Consider the following 16,295-nt stretch of genomic DNA (forward strand, 5'->3'; position numbering starts at 1 on the left):
GCACAGGTTATTAGGAGAAGGTACCCACAACCGCATGAGCCCCGGGCTCACAGGGGCACCCGTGTGACAAGGCCTGGCTGGTCTAGACTCCCTCCGAAAAAGTAGAGGGGGCCTCTGAGGCCCGAGGTCCATCTCTGCATAGCGTGCTGCGCAGCAAGCTCTGCGGCACGGCATGCAGGGGGTTGACCCAGATCCCCTTTCCCCAGACCCGGATCTCCAGGATGTCCCATAAGCCCGCCCTCCCCTCCCGCGGGAGGAGGCCGCGGCCCCTTTAACTGCCGCTCTCCCCTGCCCCGCCCGCCGGCCTCTTCCCCCTTTTATTTTTTTATGAATGAAAAACGCTCTGGGCGGGGACATGCAAATATAGCTTCCCCCGTTGGCCTCCTCTGGCCCCGCCCATCCAACCGCCGTCAATGGTACTCGGCGGAGCGGCGCGCGGGCGGGCGCGGAGAGCCGGCCGAAACCAATCAGAGTGCATGGGCGGCTGAGAGGCGGCTTCCCATTGGCCGGTGCGGAGGGTAAACAAGCGGCGCGGGGCGGGGCGCGGCGCAGGCCGCTGGCTCGGGTCTTGCGGGCTGGCGCGTGAGCGGCAGCGCAGTGCCCGGGCGAGAGCGGTGGCAGCGCCCCCGGCTCGCCTCCGGCTTGCCCCGCCGCGGCTGAGCCCGCGGCGCCCCGGCAGAGTACGCGGTGGTTGGCGGCGGGGCGCGACGCGACGCGGCCCGGGGCGGGGGCGGTGTTTATGAATGGCGCGGGCCGCGCTGTGTGAATGGCGATGGGGGCGCGCGAGAGGCGCGCGCGGGGAGGGGGAGGGGAGAGGCGGAGTTTATGAATGGGGCACTCGGGGCGGCGTGGGAACGGGCCCGGCTGCTGCGCGGCCCTGCAGCGCCCAGCACCGGGCAGCGGCGGCTGGAGGCGGCCGGGAGCGCAGCGGAGGCGCGGAGCGGCCCTGCCTGTTTGCCTGACGGGCTCTCTCCGCCCGCTGCCGCGCTTGATGTCACGGCCGTTTCTATAGAAATCGGTTGACATCACGAGGCTGCGATCCGCCACGGCAGGGGTGGGCCGTGGCTCCCCGGGGAGGAGCGGCGGTCCCGCACCGAGCCAGCCCCGGGGGCTGCAGGAGCTACGGCCTGATCCTGTCCCCCCTCCCCTTCACCTCCCAGCCGCGCACCTGCTGGAGCCCGGGCGGGACTCCCCTTCCCGGGCCGGTGTCGATGCTGAGCGGGCCGAGGGTGCTGCCTGCCCCTCCCGCACCATGGACGGCTTCTACGACCAGCAGGTTCCCTTCATGGGTCCCGGGGTAAGTTTGCTGTGTGTCTTGCTCCTTGCTGGGATCCTTGCTGCCATGAGGGCATCCCCTCTGCCCTGGGGCACCACCACATCCGTAGGGGCTGCCACCTTCATCGGCTGCTGTTACCTTTGTCCTTGCAGAAGTCCTGCGCAGAGGAGGGCCGAGGCCGGCCAGGATCTGATAGGAAAAGGAAATTTTTGGAAACTGACCTGGCCCACGACTCAGAAGGTAGGCTGGGCTGGCCTGGGCAACTGTGGGCCCGCTGCAGCCCTGTGAGGCTGCTTGCTTTCTGCTCGCCTCTTGAGAAATAATCCTGTGAATAATGGCAGTTTTATTTATTCTTCTGTGGAGTACATAAGTCTTTCACTCTGTTCCAGAGCTCTTCCAGGATCTCAGCCAGCTCCAAGAGGCCTGGCTAGCCGAAGGCAAGTCTTCACCTCTGCTTTTTGCCATATAAAATCTCCCCACGAGCATTTTTTTGAGAACTGAAAATGCCATAAACCGACTTTTTGTTGTTGTTATTTTAGCTCAGGTCCCTGATGATGAACAATTTGTCCCAGATTTCCAGTCTGACAACTGTAAGTGATTGTTCTGGGTTTTCATTCGCTTTGTGGGGTGTGGGGGAAGGCGCCTGGTCGGGGGAGGGCAGGGAAAGTGGGTGCTTGTGAAAAACCTTGTGCAGGGTTTGGAGCTGCTGCTTTGAGAAAGCAACCACTGTGGGGGGGCTGAAGCTGTGAAATCGTGGACTTTGGGAGAAAAGATGTGTGGTTCGGGTTCATCGCCATGAAACTTGCTGTGTGCCAGGGGAGGTTGAGATTGGATAGTAGGAAAAGCTGCTTTCCTGAGAGTGGTCACGCATTGGAATGGGCTGCCCAGGTTGGTGGTGGAGTCAAGGGAAGGTGTGGAAATCACAGAATCGATAAGGTTGGAAAAGACCTCAAAATGGCATTTTGGGACATGGTTTAATGGCCATGGTGGTATTTGGTCGATGGTTGGACTTGATGATCTTAGAGGTCTTTTCCAACCAAAACAATTCTATGGTTCTATGTCCTGTCTTTTGTAAATGGGGAAAATCATAGCCAAATGCATAGAAATTTCTCTAACTGATCTCTGGGCTCCTCTGAGACTTGCTGCTTGTTCGTGGTAATGGTGGTTTGCTTATCAATGCTCCTTTTCAAGTGGATGTGAGAGCCTATGCTGGGCTGCTTGCTTAGCCATAATCTCTGCAGCTTCTGGAGCTTTTTACAGCCCCGGCCCAGCGCAGTTGGCAAGAGCAGACCTGAGTGGTGAAACTTGAGCCACTTCAAGCGGCATTAATCACTGGCAAGCGAGCGTGTTTCAAAGGAGGCCAGTGAAAATGCAGTCCCTCTTGAATTGCATAAGAACAGGAGTTGGTTCTGAGCCGCGGTTCTTTGCCAGGACGGGTTAGCGGCAAGGGCAGGGGCTGGCTCATGACGCGTGGTGCTTGCACGGCTGGCGGGCGCTGGCTTCCCTGGCGTTGAAGGCTCGGTTGGAGGGAAAGGGGAGGGCGGGGGGTTGGGGAACAGGATGTTTTGAGTTGTTACCTGGCAAACAGAAGTAGTAGCTTGCTGTCGGTGGCAGGGATTGCTGGCTGAGCCAGACAGCTACAGAACTTAAAAGAAATCAAATTTAGCCTGCAGTCGAACAGATTTTTTCATTCCAGTTTTGTCACAGCATGCAGCAAGGGTATCTTCTCCTACAGTAAAGGCGTGCTAATTATTGCTCTTTGATTACTTGTGAGTGGGAAGCTTGCCATTAAACTGTTCCAGACAGCCCCAGTTTCAGAGGCTCTTTTTCCCTTGTTTCCCCTGAGATAAAAGATGAGCCCAGAGTCAAGCCCAAGTGGCTGCTGACATCCCAGTGCAGCCCCGCAGCTCTTGCTTGGAGCAGTAGAAACCGCAGTGTGCGTGGGAGAGTGGCTCTTAGAGTTGAAGCTGTTTCCAGTGCCTTTTGGCAGTCTCTTGTTTCCTTGTAACCTGAAGAGCTCAGAGAGAAGCGACCAACTTTTCTGGGCAATGCAGGGGAAAGAAAAAAAAGAAGCACATTTGGTTGAGACTGTTAAAATGCTCTCCTGATCTGTTTGGCCTTTGCAGAGCTGGTGTTGAAACGACTTTGTCACTTAAAAGGAGATCTCCCTGAGTGACTCTCTGCTGCAGTAACCTTCCTTACGTTTCCCAGGGAGAGGAAGCAAAGGTTTCCCTCACTGCTTTGCAAGGGGCTGCGCTGAATCTGGGGGTGCTCAGGCTGGGATGGAGGAGGACAGGGAGCCTGGCTTTTCCATACCAGCACTGGAGAGTGTTTAAAGAGGAGAAAGTCTCTATCTGGCATCTTCCCAGCCTTACCTTCTTATTTCACTTTAGTTTTGAGCACTCTAGTTTTCAGTAGCAGGGATATTTTCCTTTCCTGGGGTGGGGGTTGCATTGGGGTTCAGTGCTTCTGGGGGAAAGTAAATCCTTCTCTAGGCCATATGAATAGGCATTCAGTGTGGTTCCCACAGCTTTGTGTCTTTTCCCTGCAAAGCTGCTGCTCTTTCTTACCCTGCCTCCTGCTCTGTGGCCCTGGTGTTCCCAGGCCAAACTTCCTTGGCACAGCAGCAAAAAGGGCCAAACCAGGCTCAGTTTGACCCCACTGCCAGGGAGAATTCCCTGGTGTGTGTCATCTTGAGACTCAGAGAGGTTCTGAACTGCAGCATCACTTTTCACCATGCTAAAAGCCCTCACTGCATGGCAGCTACCCACAGCTCAGCCGCTGCCCGCTGGCTGTTCCTGATTTTTGTAGCTGAAGTCCCTGGCTGACATGGGCTTAAAGCTGGGCTTTGGCAGCAGAGTGCTGTAACGTGCCAGAGGAAATCCTGCCATGGGGATGGAGAAAGACGGGCTCCTCTGAAAAAGGACTGTTGTTCTGGGTGTCTTGGATCAAGCAGCAGGAGGGCATATTTGGTGCTTATAACTACCCAGAGATGGAGCAGATTCTCCCAGGGAGGCAAGGAAGCCAGGGGTGACTCCTGCAGAGCTGTGCTGACCATTGCACTGCACCACATCGCTGGCCTGGTGCAGGGACAAGGGTGGATGTACCGTGTTGTGTCTCAGTCAGCTGTTTAAATAGCTGGGAAGCCATGGGGTCGTGCCGAGGAGATCAAGCACTAGGAGAGGCTTTGCTTTTTGCAGGGATTTGTTCCCAGGGGACTTGTGGCCTCCTGCTCAGGCAGCACAGGGCTAGAGCCACAGGCAGGGTGTGGAGCAGGATTTCTTGCACACCGAGAAGCAAGCAGGAGGTTTGTTTCTGAGGAAGGGTTGTTTGAACAAAGGAAAGCAGGAGCCTGGCTTCTATTTCTGGCTCCTCTCCTGGTGTGACCTTGGGAACGTCCTGCAACACTGAGGGATGGAGGGGCAGGCAGGGAGCTCAGCTCCCAGGTGATGGCTTGAGCAGGTGCCAAAGTCCCCAGCTGGTAGCTGGGCTGGAAATGGTGAGTTGGTTGCCTTCCCTGTGTCTTGGGCAGTGGGTGTCATCAGCAAAGACAGTGGCTTCCAGGCTTGGCTTCTTAGAAGTCCCATCAAACTGATGGTTGGGAAGTTCTGTCCTCTACCAATGGATTCACTGACAAGTCAAGGCCCCAGTCAGTTTTAGGAGGTCATCTTTCTGATGGGAGTCCTCTTGGCTGAAGGCTGATATTTGGAGCATCTTCATCGTGGCTGACAGTGCAACCCTGAAGGGGGTTGGTATGCCTGAGACCTCCATCTTCCCCTCCTGATTGCACACCCAATGTGCCTTTGAGACATTGGGCACTGGGGCAAAGGCATCACCCTCCCTGGGACCCCTCCTGCCATTTTGCCTGCTCCTTCCCAGACTGCTCACCACGAAGGACCCCAGAATGGCTCCTTCCTCCCACCAGCCTTGATGTCCCCTTTGGCTCCCACCATTGGGTGCTGCCCTCACCATTCCCAACCCACCCTGAGCAGGCTTAGGGTGGCTGGGAAGGATTGGAGTTCAGTGGGGTGTTTGCCACTTGAACCTCGTACAGCTGTGGGACCCCATGACTGGATCACCTTGAAGCACCTTGGCTGGAGGAAGGTGGATCCCATTTAGCTCCCTCCTGACTTTTTGGCTGGCTAACTGGGAGCTGGGCCATCACGGCCCTGCGCTGTTTGTGTGAGGGACCCGAGTGCTGTACAGAGCCCAGCCCTGGCCAGCTGCTCCATTAGGATCTTAGACTCGTTTCCCGTTCCTTGAATGGCAGCCCTGAGCTCTGGGGAAATTTTTCTTCCTTTTTTTTTTTTTCCCTTTCCAAGCCACATGAATGGAGCGCTCCAAATTGTTTGTGAATGGAGGGTGGTGCCACTCGCAGACTTTCCTTTTTTTTTTTTTCCTCTTTCTCTCTCTCTCTCCTCTCTCTCTTTTTTTTTTTTTTTTTTCCTCAATGAATAACCAGCCCCCATTGTAGGGCTGGCGGAAAAACAACCCGCTGCAACAACACGGAGCCTGTTAGGCAGAAACATGCCCGCGACAGGCAGCTGGAGCCCTTCCAAGCCCAGCTCCCTTTTCCGTGTCCCAAAGCTCATGGGGTGCCCGGGCTTTTGCTGCCGGCCCCCCAGTAAGGTTAGAAATGCTGAGTGGCAAAACCTCATTAAGAGAGGGGGGTGGGGGGTGGGAAAGGAGGAGGAGGAGGGGGATAAATCTGGCTCAGGAGGGGGTGGGGGCTGTGCTGGCTCAGCGCTGGGCTTTGTGTTTCAAATCCTCCTTGGGGGGTTTTATGCCCTTGGTACCAGCTGTGCTGGGCCTTTGGTGGAGGGGGTGGGGGGAGGTGGAAAGGGGAGTCAGCAGCTCTTTAAAGATTTTGACAAATTAGAGGAGCGGCTAATTACCTGGCAAGCTGGGAACAGTTGTCCTGGAGCTATTTGCTCCTCTCTGCTGTAGCTGGGCTGTGTTTAGACTTTGCATGAGGCTAATACTCTACTTCCGATTCCTCTTGGCTGCTCTGCAGGCACTATTTAGGTACAGAGCTCTGAGGTGCTTTCCCTTTCCTAGAGCTCCTGCTTTTAGCAATTAATTAGCTTAAGCCTGTATCACTTGGTTTAAAATTATATATAGTGAGTGGGCTTAGGGGGGCCGGGAAGGATTGGAGTTCAGTGGGATGTTTGCCACTTGAACTCATAGCATTGTGGGACCCTATGCCTGGGTCTCCTTGAAGCACCTTGGCTAGAGGAAGGTGGATCCCACGTCTTTGGCTGGCTGGCTGGGAGCTGGGTGTGCCCCCACAAGGGCAAGTGGGTTGCTGTGTCCTGCTTAGAAGCTCTTGGAGCTCCAAACTGTCAAGCTTCCTTGTCCTTCACCGCAGAGCTTAAGGAAGCAGGGGCTGCCAATGGTGCCTGGGTTCATCTCCCCTTGCTTCGGGGGCTTTTAGCCCGGCCTGGATGCGTGTCTCATCCACAGCTGTCAATGAGCCGTCTGCAGCCCTCTTGCCCCATGCCACTCCTGTCTTGAATCCCAGTGGGGAACAACTTCTGTTCCCATGTGGGCCATGTCACAGATTAACAGATTGCATGGGGTTGGAAGGGATCCTTAAAAGTCATCTTGGCCAAACCCCCTGCAGTCAGTGAGGACACCTGCAACTAGATTAGGCTGCCCAGGGCCACATCAAGTCTGATCTTGAGTGTCTCCAGGGATGGGGCCTCAACCACATCCCTGGGCAACCTCTTCCAGTATTTCACCACTCTCATTGTGAAGGACTTCCTCCTGATGTCCAACCTAAACCTACCCTGCTCCAGTTTCACACCATTGCCCCTCATCCTATCACCACAAGCCCTTCTGAACAAGTCCTTCCCCAGCCTTCCTGTAGGTTCCCTTCAGATACTGAGATGCAGCTCTAAGGTCTCCCCAGGCCTTTCTCTTCTATCCCCAGTTCTTCCATCTTGTCTTTGTAGGAGAGGTGCTCTAGCCCTGTCCTGGGCTGGTGGAACTGTCTCAGCCCTGTCAGCTCTGCCTTCCTCAGCTTGGTCCACCAGCATGTCAGGGTCTGCTGGGGTACCATACAGCCATGATTTGGGTGCCTGATGCTCCTGGGGGTGGGGTAATTCAGCACTTTGTTCTGGAGCAAAGATCACCCATGGGTGATGTCCCCTATCACCTTCTCCTGCATGGGTGAGGCTGTATCCTCCCTTGTTTCGTTGCAGTGGTCCTGCATGCCCCACCTCCAGCAAAGATCAAGCGGGAGCTGCACAGCCCTTCCTCAGAGCTGTCGTCCTGCAGCCATGAGCAGGCTCTGTGTGCCGGCTATGGGGACAAGTGCCTCTACAACTGCTGGTAGGTAGCACAAGGGCAGCCACTGCCTGCAGCCCCCTCTGGTCATGGCGCAGGGTCTGGTTTGGCTTGTCAGCCTGTGCCCCATGGGGGTGTCCTCGCCAGCATTGCCATCCACCCCCACCCTCTCTCTGCTCTGCAGTGCCTACGATAGGAAGCCCCCCGCTGGGTTCAAGCCATTAACGCCGCCTGCCACACCGGTGTCCCCTGCACACCAGGGACCAGCCCTGCCGCCACCAGCCCCAGCTGTGCAGGCAGCTGCCCATGGGGCGGCCCCAGCCCCACACCCACTGCAAGAGCAGAGGCCGCAGACCTTCGCCATGCCGCAGCCGCCTCACCCGCCCATGCACATGCCAAAGATGATGTCTGAAAACCAATACCCTGCAGAGCACAGGTAAGGCTGCCCCTGGCCGTGCCAGCGCTGGCATCTTGCAGGTGTGCTTATGGGGACTTTGGCCCTCCAGGGATGGATCTGTGGAAGGAGGTTGCCTGTCTCCTTGTTCCCTTGCTGTGGGCATGAACTATGGGCTGGGTGTTGCTGCTGGAGGGCCTGGAGAAACCAGCACAGTAAAACTTGCCCTTGTCACTGCAATATTGTGGCTCTTTCTCCCCATGGGGACCTGCTCCCCCCGGCCTCCGGGGGCTGTGGGAAGACCCTTCTCCTCCTCCCCTCTGGAAAAGGTGAGGGCGGCAGAGACTGGTGCCTGCATCCATCTGTGCAGCAGTGGATGATGGTGCTGAGTCAGGGTTCCCACTTCACTCTCCTCCCACCCACTGCAGCTCTTCTGCCTGAGCTGAGTGCTGCTGGGCTGGGAGCTGGGAGCATCCTGGCTCTGTCTCTGAGCACCCCTGGGCTGAAGGTCTGTCCTTAGCTGCCCTCCGCATCATACAGCAGCCCTGTTATTTTGGGGGCTGCGGAAGAAGAGACCTTGCTCCCTGCTTCCTCTCCAGGCTGTGGCTTCATTCCCCATCACCCCTGCACTCCCTGAGGCTTTGCCAGATTTGCTTGAGCAATCAGGTGGTGGCACGGCAGAGGTCACAGTCGACCTCCGGTTTTACTCATGGCATCCTGGATGCCCTCTGCTGTGGTGATGGCTGCTGTCACCACCAGCAGTGTCCCCTTCAGGCATGGGGCTGGATGTGACAGCCCAGCAAAGGCCGTCATGCAGTGGGACCATGGAAACTCCCAGTGGGTGAGCATCCCTCCCAGGCAAAGATGAGCTTGGCTCTGGGAGACCTTGGAGCTGGGGGGGGGGGGCTGGCTATGACCCCTCAGGCAGCACAGTGCCAGTGCAGGTCTTGGGTTTCATTCAGGAAGGGCAGAGGGACATGGCTCGGAAATGGAGTAATCCCAGCCCGGCAGCTGGGAGGGCTCCGGTTACAAAGCCAAATGGCACCCGGCTGGTGAGAAGAGCCCAGTGCGGAGATCAGAGATGGCCTTTCAAGGTGCCAGAGGATGAAGGGATGGAGCAGCACCCCCTCGAGACGGTCCCTCATCCACTACCACCACCAGCAGAGACCATGCTGGGGCTGGAGCTGAAAATAGTGCTCCCTGTCCCCGAGTCCAAGGTTTAATTCCAGCCGTGCAGTGGATTAGCAGCCGGCTGGAGCTCCAGAGTGGATTTGGCTTTGCATAAGTGCCTGCCTGGGTGCAACATCCTCCAGGGCCCCATGGCTCTGTCCTGCCACCCTGGGGGGAGATTTCACTGGTTCTCAAGAGATTTTGCTGTCGGGGGGTGTTTTTGTTTCTTTTTTCCATTCTTGTCTAGATGTCCCCGCTGTGGTGCAGGGCTGCCATCAGCTGAGGTGCATGGTGCTTTGCAGTGGTGGCCCCTGTGCTGTCCTGCTCCTTCAGTGGGGGATCCTCAGCACTTGCAAGGGGCCGGGCTCCCCAGCACCCTGTTGGGTCTCCACAGGACAAACCCTTGTGGTGGCAATGCTCTTGAGGAGCCATGCCAGCCTGCTGCAGGGCAATGCCACCCGAACCGCCCTGGGAGCACTCTGGCCTGAGGGTACCCAACAATGGTCTGGCCTGCATGGGATGGGAGGTGAGGATGTGCTGGCAAGGCTGGCACTACCCCTCCTGGTTAATGCTGTGTCCCTCCCCACCGCAGGTTTCAGAGGCAGCTGTCTGAGCCCTGCCACCCCTTCCCGCCACAGCCTGGGGTCCCAGGGGACAACCGCCCTGTCTACCACCGGCAGCTGTCAGAGCCCCTGGGCCCCGCTGCCCTCCGCCCCCCTCAGGGATTCAAGCAGGAGTACCATGACCCGCTCTACGAGCATGGTGGCCCTGGCCTGCCCGGTGCCCCGGGCCGCAGCTTCCAACCCCCCATGGGCATCAAGCAGGAGCCCCGGGACTACTGCATTGACTCAGGTGGGTATGGCTCAGTGGTGGCAGCACAGTGGGCACAGGGTTGAGCTGCAGGTAAGAGATGCTGTGTCACTGTGGGGCTGCCATGGTGCTGGGCTACTGCTCCACCCACAGTGGTAGATGGTCTCTTATCTTTTTCCTCTTATTTTGATTTTTCTTTTTTCTCCCTTTCTGAAGGGAGGAGGACACAGCAGGCATTCAAATGCCGCACAGTGTGGTCTGTACCATGCTGTAGCTGCAGGCTGGGGTCTCTCATGGCCCTGGCCTGGGGCCAGCTGTGATTTCTGGCTGCTGGACCCCACCAGCATCACGGAAAAATCCTCTAATCGCCTTAGGACCTAAAAATACCCTGACCTCGGGTTGGAGGGTGGCACAGCCAAGCAGATGGCAGGGGAGGCGCGGCGATGCCTCCCTTCCCTCGGGGCCTGAATAACGTGATGAAAACCTGAGCTGACTTAATCCTTGCTCCCAGTGCTCATTCCAGTGCCCCCTCCCCTAAATTGTACTCATTTTTCCCCAAAGTTGAGGCTGGAGGCTAGAGGTGGGTGCAGCAGCCCAGGGTGCACAAAGCAGGCTGAGAGGATATGCCAGGGTTTGGCCATAGGACATGCTTTGGGGGGGGGGGGAGGGGGGGGAGGGCAAATTCTGCTAAGCACTCAGTAGGACCCACAGGACATGCATTCTTAATGCCACCTTCATGTTCCTCACAGAAGTGCCTAACTGCCAGTCCTCATACCTGCAGGGGGGTGTCTTCCCCAGCAGCCATGATGGTGAGTATGCTACTGGCCTTCTCCTGCTCAGGGAGGCATTCCCAGTGTGTCCTGTCCCATCCCTCCCTCTGGGCAGGCAGACCCCCCCCCTGCTTCCCAGCCAGCAGAACTGCGAGGCACACCGAAGGCACCCGCAGCAGCCCGCATGCTGCTAAAAATAGGAGGTGTGTTGTGCAACTGCCAGCCCCTGCGAGTGTGGCAGCGCCCTGTAATCCAGGATAACACACCCCAGAGAGCTGCTTAGGAGGGCTTGGTTCCCCCAGCTCCTGGGGGCTGGGGGGAGACAGGGCTGTATGGTGCTCAGATGGTCTGCTACTGCCATGCCACCAGAATATAACTGGGAACAGCACTGCTCCTGGCACAGGGGATGAGATCTCAGCGCTGGGTTTAGCTATGCCAGGAGGTTTTTGGGGGTCTGGCTGGGGTGGTTGAGGGGTGTCCCTGTGTTCACTGTTGATCTTTTCCCTGTAGGATTTCCTTATGACAAGGACTCGCGATTGTATTTTGATGACACATGTGTTGTACCCGAGAGGCTGGAGGGTAAGAATCCGGGCCTGGAGAAGGGCTGAGGGGTAACCAGGGCTCATGGGGGTAGGACAGGGGCTAGGCTCCGTGGCAGTCAGCTTTCAAGGCCAAGCTGTGCTGGCACCATGCTCTTGAGAGCTGCTGGGCACTGTTGCACAGGGCTCTCAGCATTGCCACTGTGCCCCATCCCTACCACGCACTTCTCCTGCCTGCAGCACCTCTTCCCTCTCTGCCGCCGCTGGCCTGACCAGGCACAGGGGGTCTCTGCATGGGAGCAAACCAAGTGTTGTGATTTGTCCCTGCTGGGTGGCACAACCAGGGAGAGGGCAGGTATTTAACCAGCTGTGTCTTGATGCGGGCAGGTAAAGTGAAGCAGGAGCCCACCCTGTACCGTGAGGGTCCTCCCTACCAGCGGCGCGGGTCCCTGCAGCTCTGGCAGTTCCTTGTTACCCTCCTGGATGACCCTGCCAATGCTCATTTCATTGCCTGGACAGGCCGGGGCATGGAGTTCAAGCTGATTGAGCCTGAGGAGGTATGTGGGGGGGGATCCTGCCTCAGCACCTAGTGTGCCAGAGCTGGGGCACAGCCCAGGAGTGGTGGTGGGATGAGCCTGGGGGTGTGGAGTGGGGCTTGATCCTTCCCATGCACCACAGCAGTTCACACTGGTGCTGGAATCAGAGTTGTTTTGGTTGGAAAAGACCTCTGAGATCATCAAGTCTGACTATCAACCCAGCACCTCCATAGCCACTAAACCATGTCCCAAAGTGAATGACAGAATTGTAGAATGCACTGGTTGGAAGGGACCTCTAGAGGTCATCCGGTTCAACCCCACTGCAGTAAACAGGGACATCCTCAACTAGATCAGGTTGCTCAGGGCTCCATCAAGCCTGACCTTGAAGTGCTATATCTACATGTTTTTTCTACCCCTCTAGGGATGGTGACTCCACCACCTCCCTGCGCAGCCTGTTCCAATGCCTGACTGCTCTCAGGAAAGACTTTTTTTCTAATGTCCAACCTAAACCTCCCCTGGCACAAGTCATTACTCTTCAGGCAGCTTTTGAGGATGAGAGGGCAGTGCCAGCTTCCTGCCCACACTGAGCAGCTGTAGACATTTGCCTTTCACCTCCCCTGCTGCCTCTTGGCTTGGCATGTGCTCTGCTTCTGGGGCTACCAGTGCTCACCAGGTGTGGTGGCCTGACCACTCTGCTGTGCCTTAGGTGTACTGCTGAGATCCATTGCTCAGCCACAGCTTCCTCCCTCTCAAACTGCTCTGACCCTGGTTCCCAGAGGGGGCTGGGTGCAGCATGGTGCCCTGCTGAGGCTGTGCAGCTCTGCAGGAGGTGGCACAGAGGAGGAAGCTGTTGGGGGAGTAATTGAAAGCAGCTGGAGCAGGGAGCTGCATGCTGTGGATGATTACCCATAATATCTCTTATGCCATGCGTGGAAATTGTGTTGTTTTTTTGAAGCAGCTCTTTTGGCAGATTCCCCTAATCAAATGTCTTTTGATTTGGCCCTCAGTTTGGTGTTGGTGGCATTGTGGCAGCCAGCACTGGGAGCTGGATCGTTCACAGAATGGTAGGGGTTGGAAGGGACCTCTGGAGACTGAGTCCAATCCCCCTGCCAGAGCAGGCTCACCTAAAGCAGGTGACACAGGAGCGTATCCAGGTGTATTTTGAAACTCTCCAGAGAAGGAGACTCACATCCTTTCTGTGCAGCCTGTGCCAGGGCTCCAGCACCCTCACAGTAAAGAACTTCCTCCTCATGTTCAGATGGAACTTCCTATGTTCAAGTTTATGCCCATTACCTCTTGTCCTGTCACTGGGGCTACTGAGAAGAGTATGGCCTCATCTTCCTGACATGCACTCTTTAGATATTTGTAAGCATTAATAAGATCCCCTCTCAGCTTCCTCTTCTCCAAGCTGAACAGCCCCAGCTCTCTCAGCCTCTCCTTCTGTGAGAGATGTTCCAGTCACCTCAGCATCTTAGTGATCCTTTGCTGGACTCTCTTCAGTATTTCTTTATCCTTCTGGAACTTGGGAGCCCAGAACTGGATACAGTACTGTAGGTGAGGCCTCACCAGCACAGAGTGGAGGGGGAGGAGAACCTCCCTCAACCTGATGGCCACATTCCTCTTAATGCGCACCAGGATGCCGCTGGTGCAAGAGCACATTGCTGGCTCATGGTCAGCAGGCTCTGGGTCTTCCAGGTCCTTTTCCTCAGAGCTGCTCTCCAGCACATCAGCTCTCAACTGGTACTGATACATTCTGCTGCATTCATTGCAGCAAGCAAGGGTGTGCTCCAGGACTATGGTGACGCTTTTGCCCCCTGCTGCAGCCCCTATCCCACAATTTGGTTGTTATTTTCTTCAAGGATCCAGGTCCAGGCCCTGGACAGAGCCTTCATGGCTGCCTCCTATCTCCTCACAGGTAGCACGACGCTGGGGCATCCAGAAGAACCGGCCAGCCATGAACTATGACAAGCTCAGCCGCTCCCTGCGCTACTACTATGAGAAGGGCATCATGCAGAAGGCAAGTGACCCTGCTGCCAATGGGGGGTGGGTGGGGAGGGTATGACTGTCCCCCACTGTCACCCCAGCATCTTAGGGCACAGCAAGCTGGGGGACTGGGTCCAGTGTCATAGCATCACAGCAAATCATGAAGGTTGGAAAAGACCTCTAAGACCATAGAGTTCAACGACCAACCGCCCTCCCACCATGGCCACTAAACTGTGTCATGTCCACACGTTTCTTGAGTCACTGTCCCAGGAGGTGTTCCAGTACCTCCCTGGGCAGCCTGTTCCAGTGCCTGGCCACTCTTGCAGCAAAAGAAAAATGTTAGTAGTATCCAACCTAAACTTCCCCTGGTTCAACCTGGGGCCATTTCCTCTCATTCCATCACTTTTCACTTGGGAGAGGAGACCAAGCCCCACCTGGCTCCAACCTCCGTTCAGGTGGTTGTAGAGAGCAATGAGATCTCCCCTCAGCCTTCTCTTCTCCAGACTAAACAATCCCAGTTCCCTCAGCTGCTTCTCAGAAGACCTGTGCTCCAGCCCCTTCAGCCATGCTGTGTGTGTTGTTCCCTGAAAGGGAAAATGAGAGGCAGCTCTCACACGCTCCTCCTCCTGGCAGGTGGCCGGTGAGCGGTACGTCTATAAGTTTGTCTGCGACCCTGATGCCCTCTTCTCCATGGCCTACCCCGACAACCAGCGTCCCTTCCTGAAGACGGAGCCCGACTGCCCGGTGCCCGAGGAGGAGACTGTGCCGCTGACGCACTTCGAGGACAGCCCTGCCTACCTTCTGGAGATGGATCCCTGCGGCAGCCTGCCCTACACCGAGGGCTTTGCCTACTGACTGGGCCAGCAGCGGCAGAGCCACGAGCACTAGCGCATCCACTTTTGGGCAAATATGGTTTTGTAAAGAATAATTTGTTTTGCTGTTCCTAAGGAGAGAGAGGAGAGGAAAAAAAAGAAAAACCAACCAACAAAACCCAACCCGACAACCCGCGCGCACACACCGCCACTCGGAGGAACCTACCGTGCCCAGTGTGTTGAATTCCCACCCTCACTGTCCAAGGGCTAGTGCATAGGACTGACTGTGGCTGGCACCTCCCTCCCAGCATCGCCGTGGCACCTCGGGGTGGGGGGAGCGACAGACGCAGCCTCTGACCCAAGCCCCCTTCCTCACCAGCACCGCCAGGGTGACAGCTCCACCAGTGCCCTGGGACTCAGCTGAGCTGGCACAGGGCTGGCACAGCCACCACCCGGCCCGTTGGCATGACAATCTGCTTTGCATCGAGCGTGCTCTGCATAGCTGCCTTGTGCGGTGGAAAGGGCTTTGATTTGCACAGAGGAAGGATGCGGGGCAGGGGCGACCACCTGGGCTGGCACCCCAGGGCTGATGTGCGCAGCGTACTAACCCCAACCCTGAGGAGCCTTCTGCCTTCGTCCCACATCACTCCTCCCTGGCCCACCCTTGTGATACAAGCTGATGTCATGGTTTCTCAGCCCCTTCTGAGTCCTCTCCCTGCCCCTCCCAGCTCCAGCTGTGGCCCATAGGTTGCATTTCAGAGGAGCAGACTCTGACACTGTCTCCCTCCCTTCCCCCCCCACCCCCCCTTTTCCTTTTTTTTTTTTTTTTTGGTTTGTTCATTGATATTTTAGGGAGAAAAAGCATTTCTAAACTGGTTTTTGTAGATTTCTTTTTTTTGTTTTGTATTTGAAGGCAAAGCTTTTTTTTTTTTTTTTTTTTTTTTTTTTTTTCCCCAGCCTGGCTGCTATTCCCAGAGCCCCTGAGGATGCCCCCCTGGCTTTCCTGGTGTCATGCTTGCAGGGGGAGCCATTGGCACCCACAGCTCCCTGGAATGGCTGCCCAAGTACCTGGTCCACTCCATTTCACTGCTCAAGTCCCCTTTCCTGGGGGAGCCAAGGCTGACCCCCAGTGCTGGCTCAGCTGTGCTCCCCCCATCCTGCTTGGCATGGTCTTGGAGCTGGGCTGTAAGGTTGTGGTGGGCAGGGACTGGGGGCTTCCTCAGCCCCTGCCTGGGTACCCAGCTTCCTCCAGCTCTCCCCTCCCCGCTGTGCCTCCTAACACTCCTCCACCACTCATATATCCACCCCTGCCTCCTCCACTGGCTACATGGTTTTTGTTGTAAATGCTGTATAGGAATTTTTTTCTCTTCCTTATAGTTAGCTTTGGTTGGATTTTTGGGTTTTTTTTTTTTGACTAATTCATTCTTTTTTGGGGGAAGTATGAAGATTAACTCTGGGTAGGTTCAGTTGCTCTCTCCATGGTGGCTGCAGTGGCCTCTACCTGGGGGGAAGCAGTTGGTTGGGGGAACCCCACCTTGGGGACAGGGGTTTAACTATTTGCTCAGTGTGGCAGGTTAATCTGAGGACTAATCTGAAATAATCTTTACTCCAGCAGGGCTATGTATCTCCTGCAAAGCTGCATTACATTCTGTACTGTGTACAATAAAGGATCTTGCTTTCTGTTCCTCCTCCTGCCTGGCCCTCTGCTTTGCTTGGG

General features: G+C 56.4%; 1 protein-coding gene across 2 annotated transcripts; it reads left to right on the forward strand.

The window, feature by feature from the left end:
- The first annotated feature begins 1,252 nt into the window (after positions 1-1,252).
- Positions 1,253-14,621, forward strand: ETV5 (ETS variant transcription factor 5). 2 transcript variants are annotated; one of them, XM_054385878.1, is made up of 12 exons: positions 1,253-1,297; positions 1,429-1,516; positions 1,666-1,713; positions 1,816-1,866; positions 7,480-7,609; positions 7,749-8,000; positions 9,721-9,980; positions 10,688-10,747; positions 11,219-11,311; positions 11,635-11,804; positions 13,699-13,800; positions 14,400-14,621. In XM_054385878.1, the coding sequence occupies exons 1-12, from the start codon at positions 1,253-1,255 to the stop codon at positions 14,619-14,621; spliced, it is 1,521 nt and encodes a 506-aa protein (XP_054241853.1). The 2 variants fall into 2 exon arrangements, with proteins under 2 accessions (XP_054241853.1, XP_054241854.1); XM_054385879.1 differs by having other exon boundaries at positions 11,219-11,287.
- Positions 14,622-16,295: the final 1,674 nt, after the last annotated feature.

This window comes from Indicator indicator, chromosome 13 (genome assembly GCF_027791375.1).
Source record: "Indicator indicator isolate 239-I01 chromosome 13, UM_Iind_1.1, whole genome shotgun sequence".
In the NCBI taxonomy this organism is placed as follows: domain Eukaryota; kingdom Metazoa; phylum Chordata; class Aves; order Piciformes; family Indicatoridae; genus Indicator; species Indicator indicator.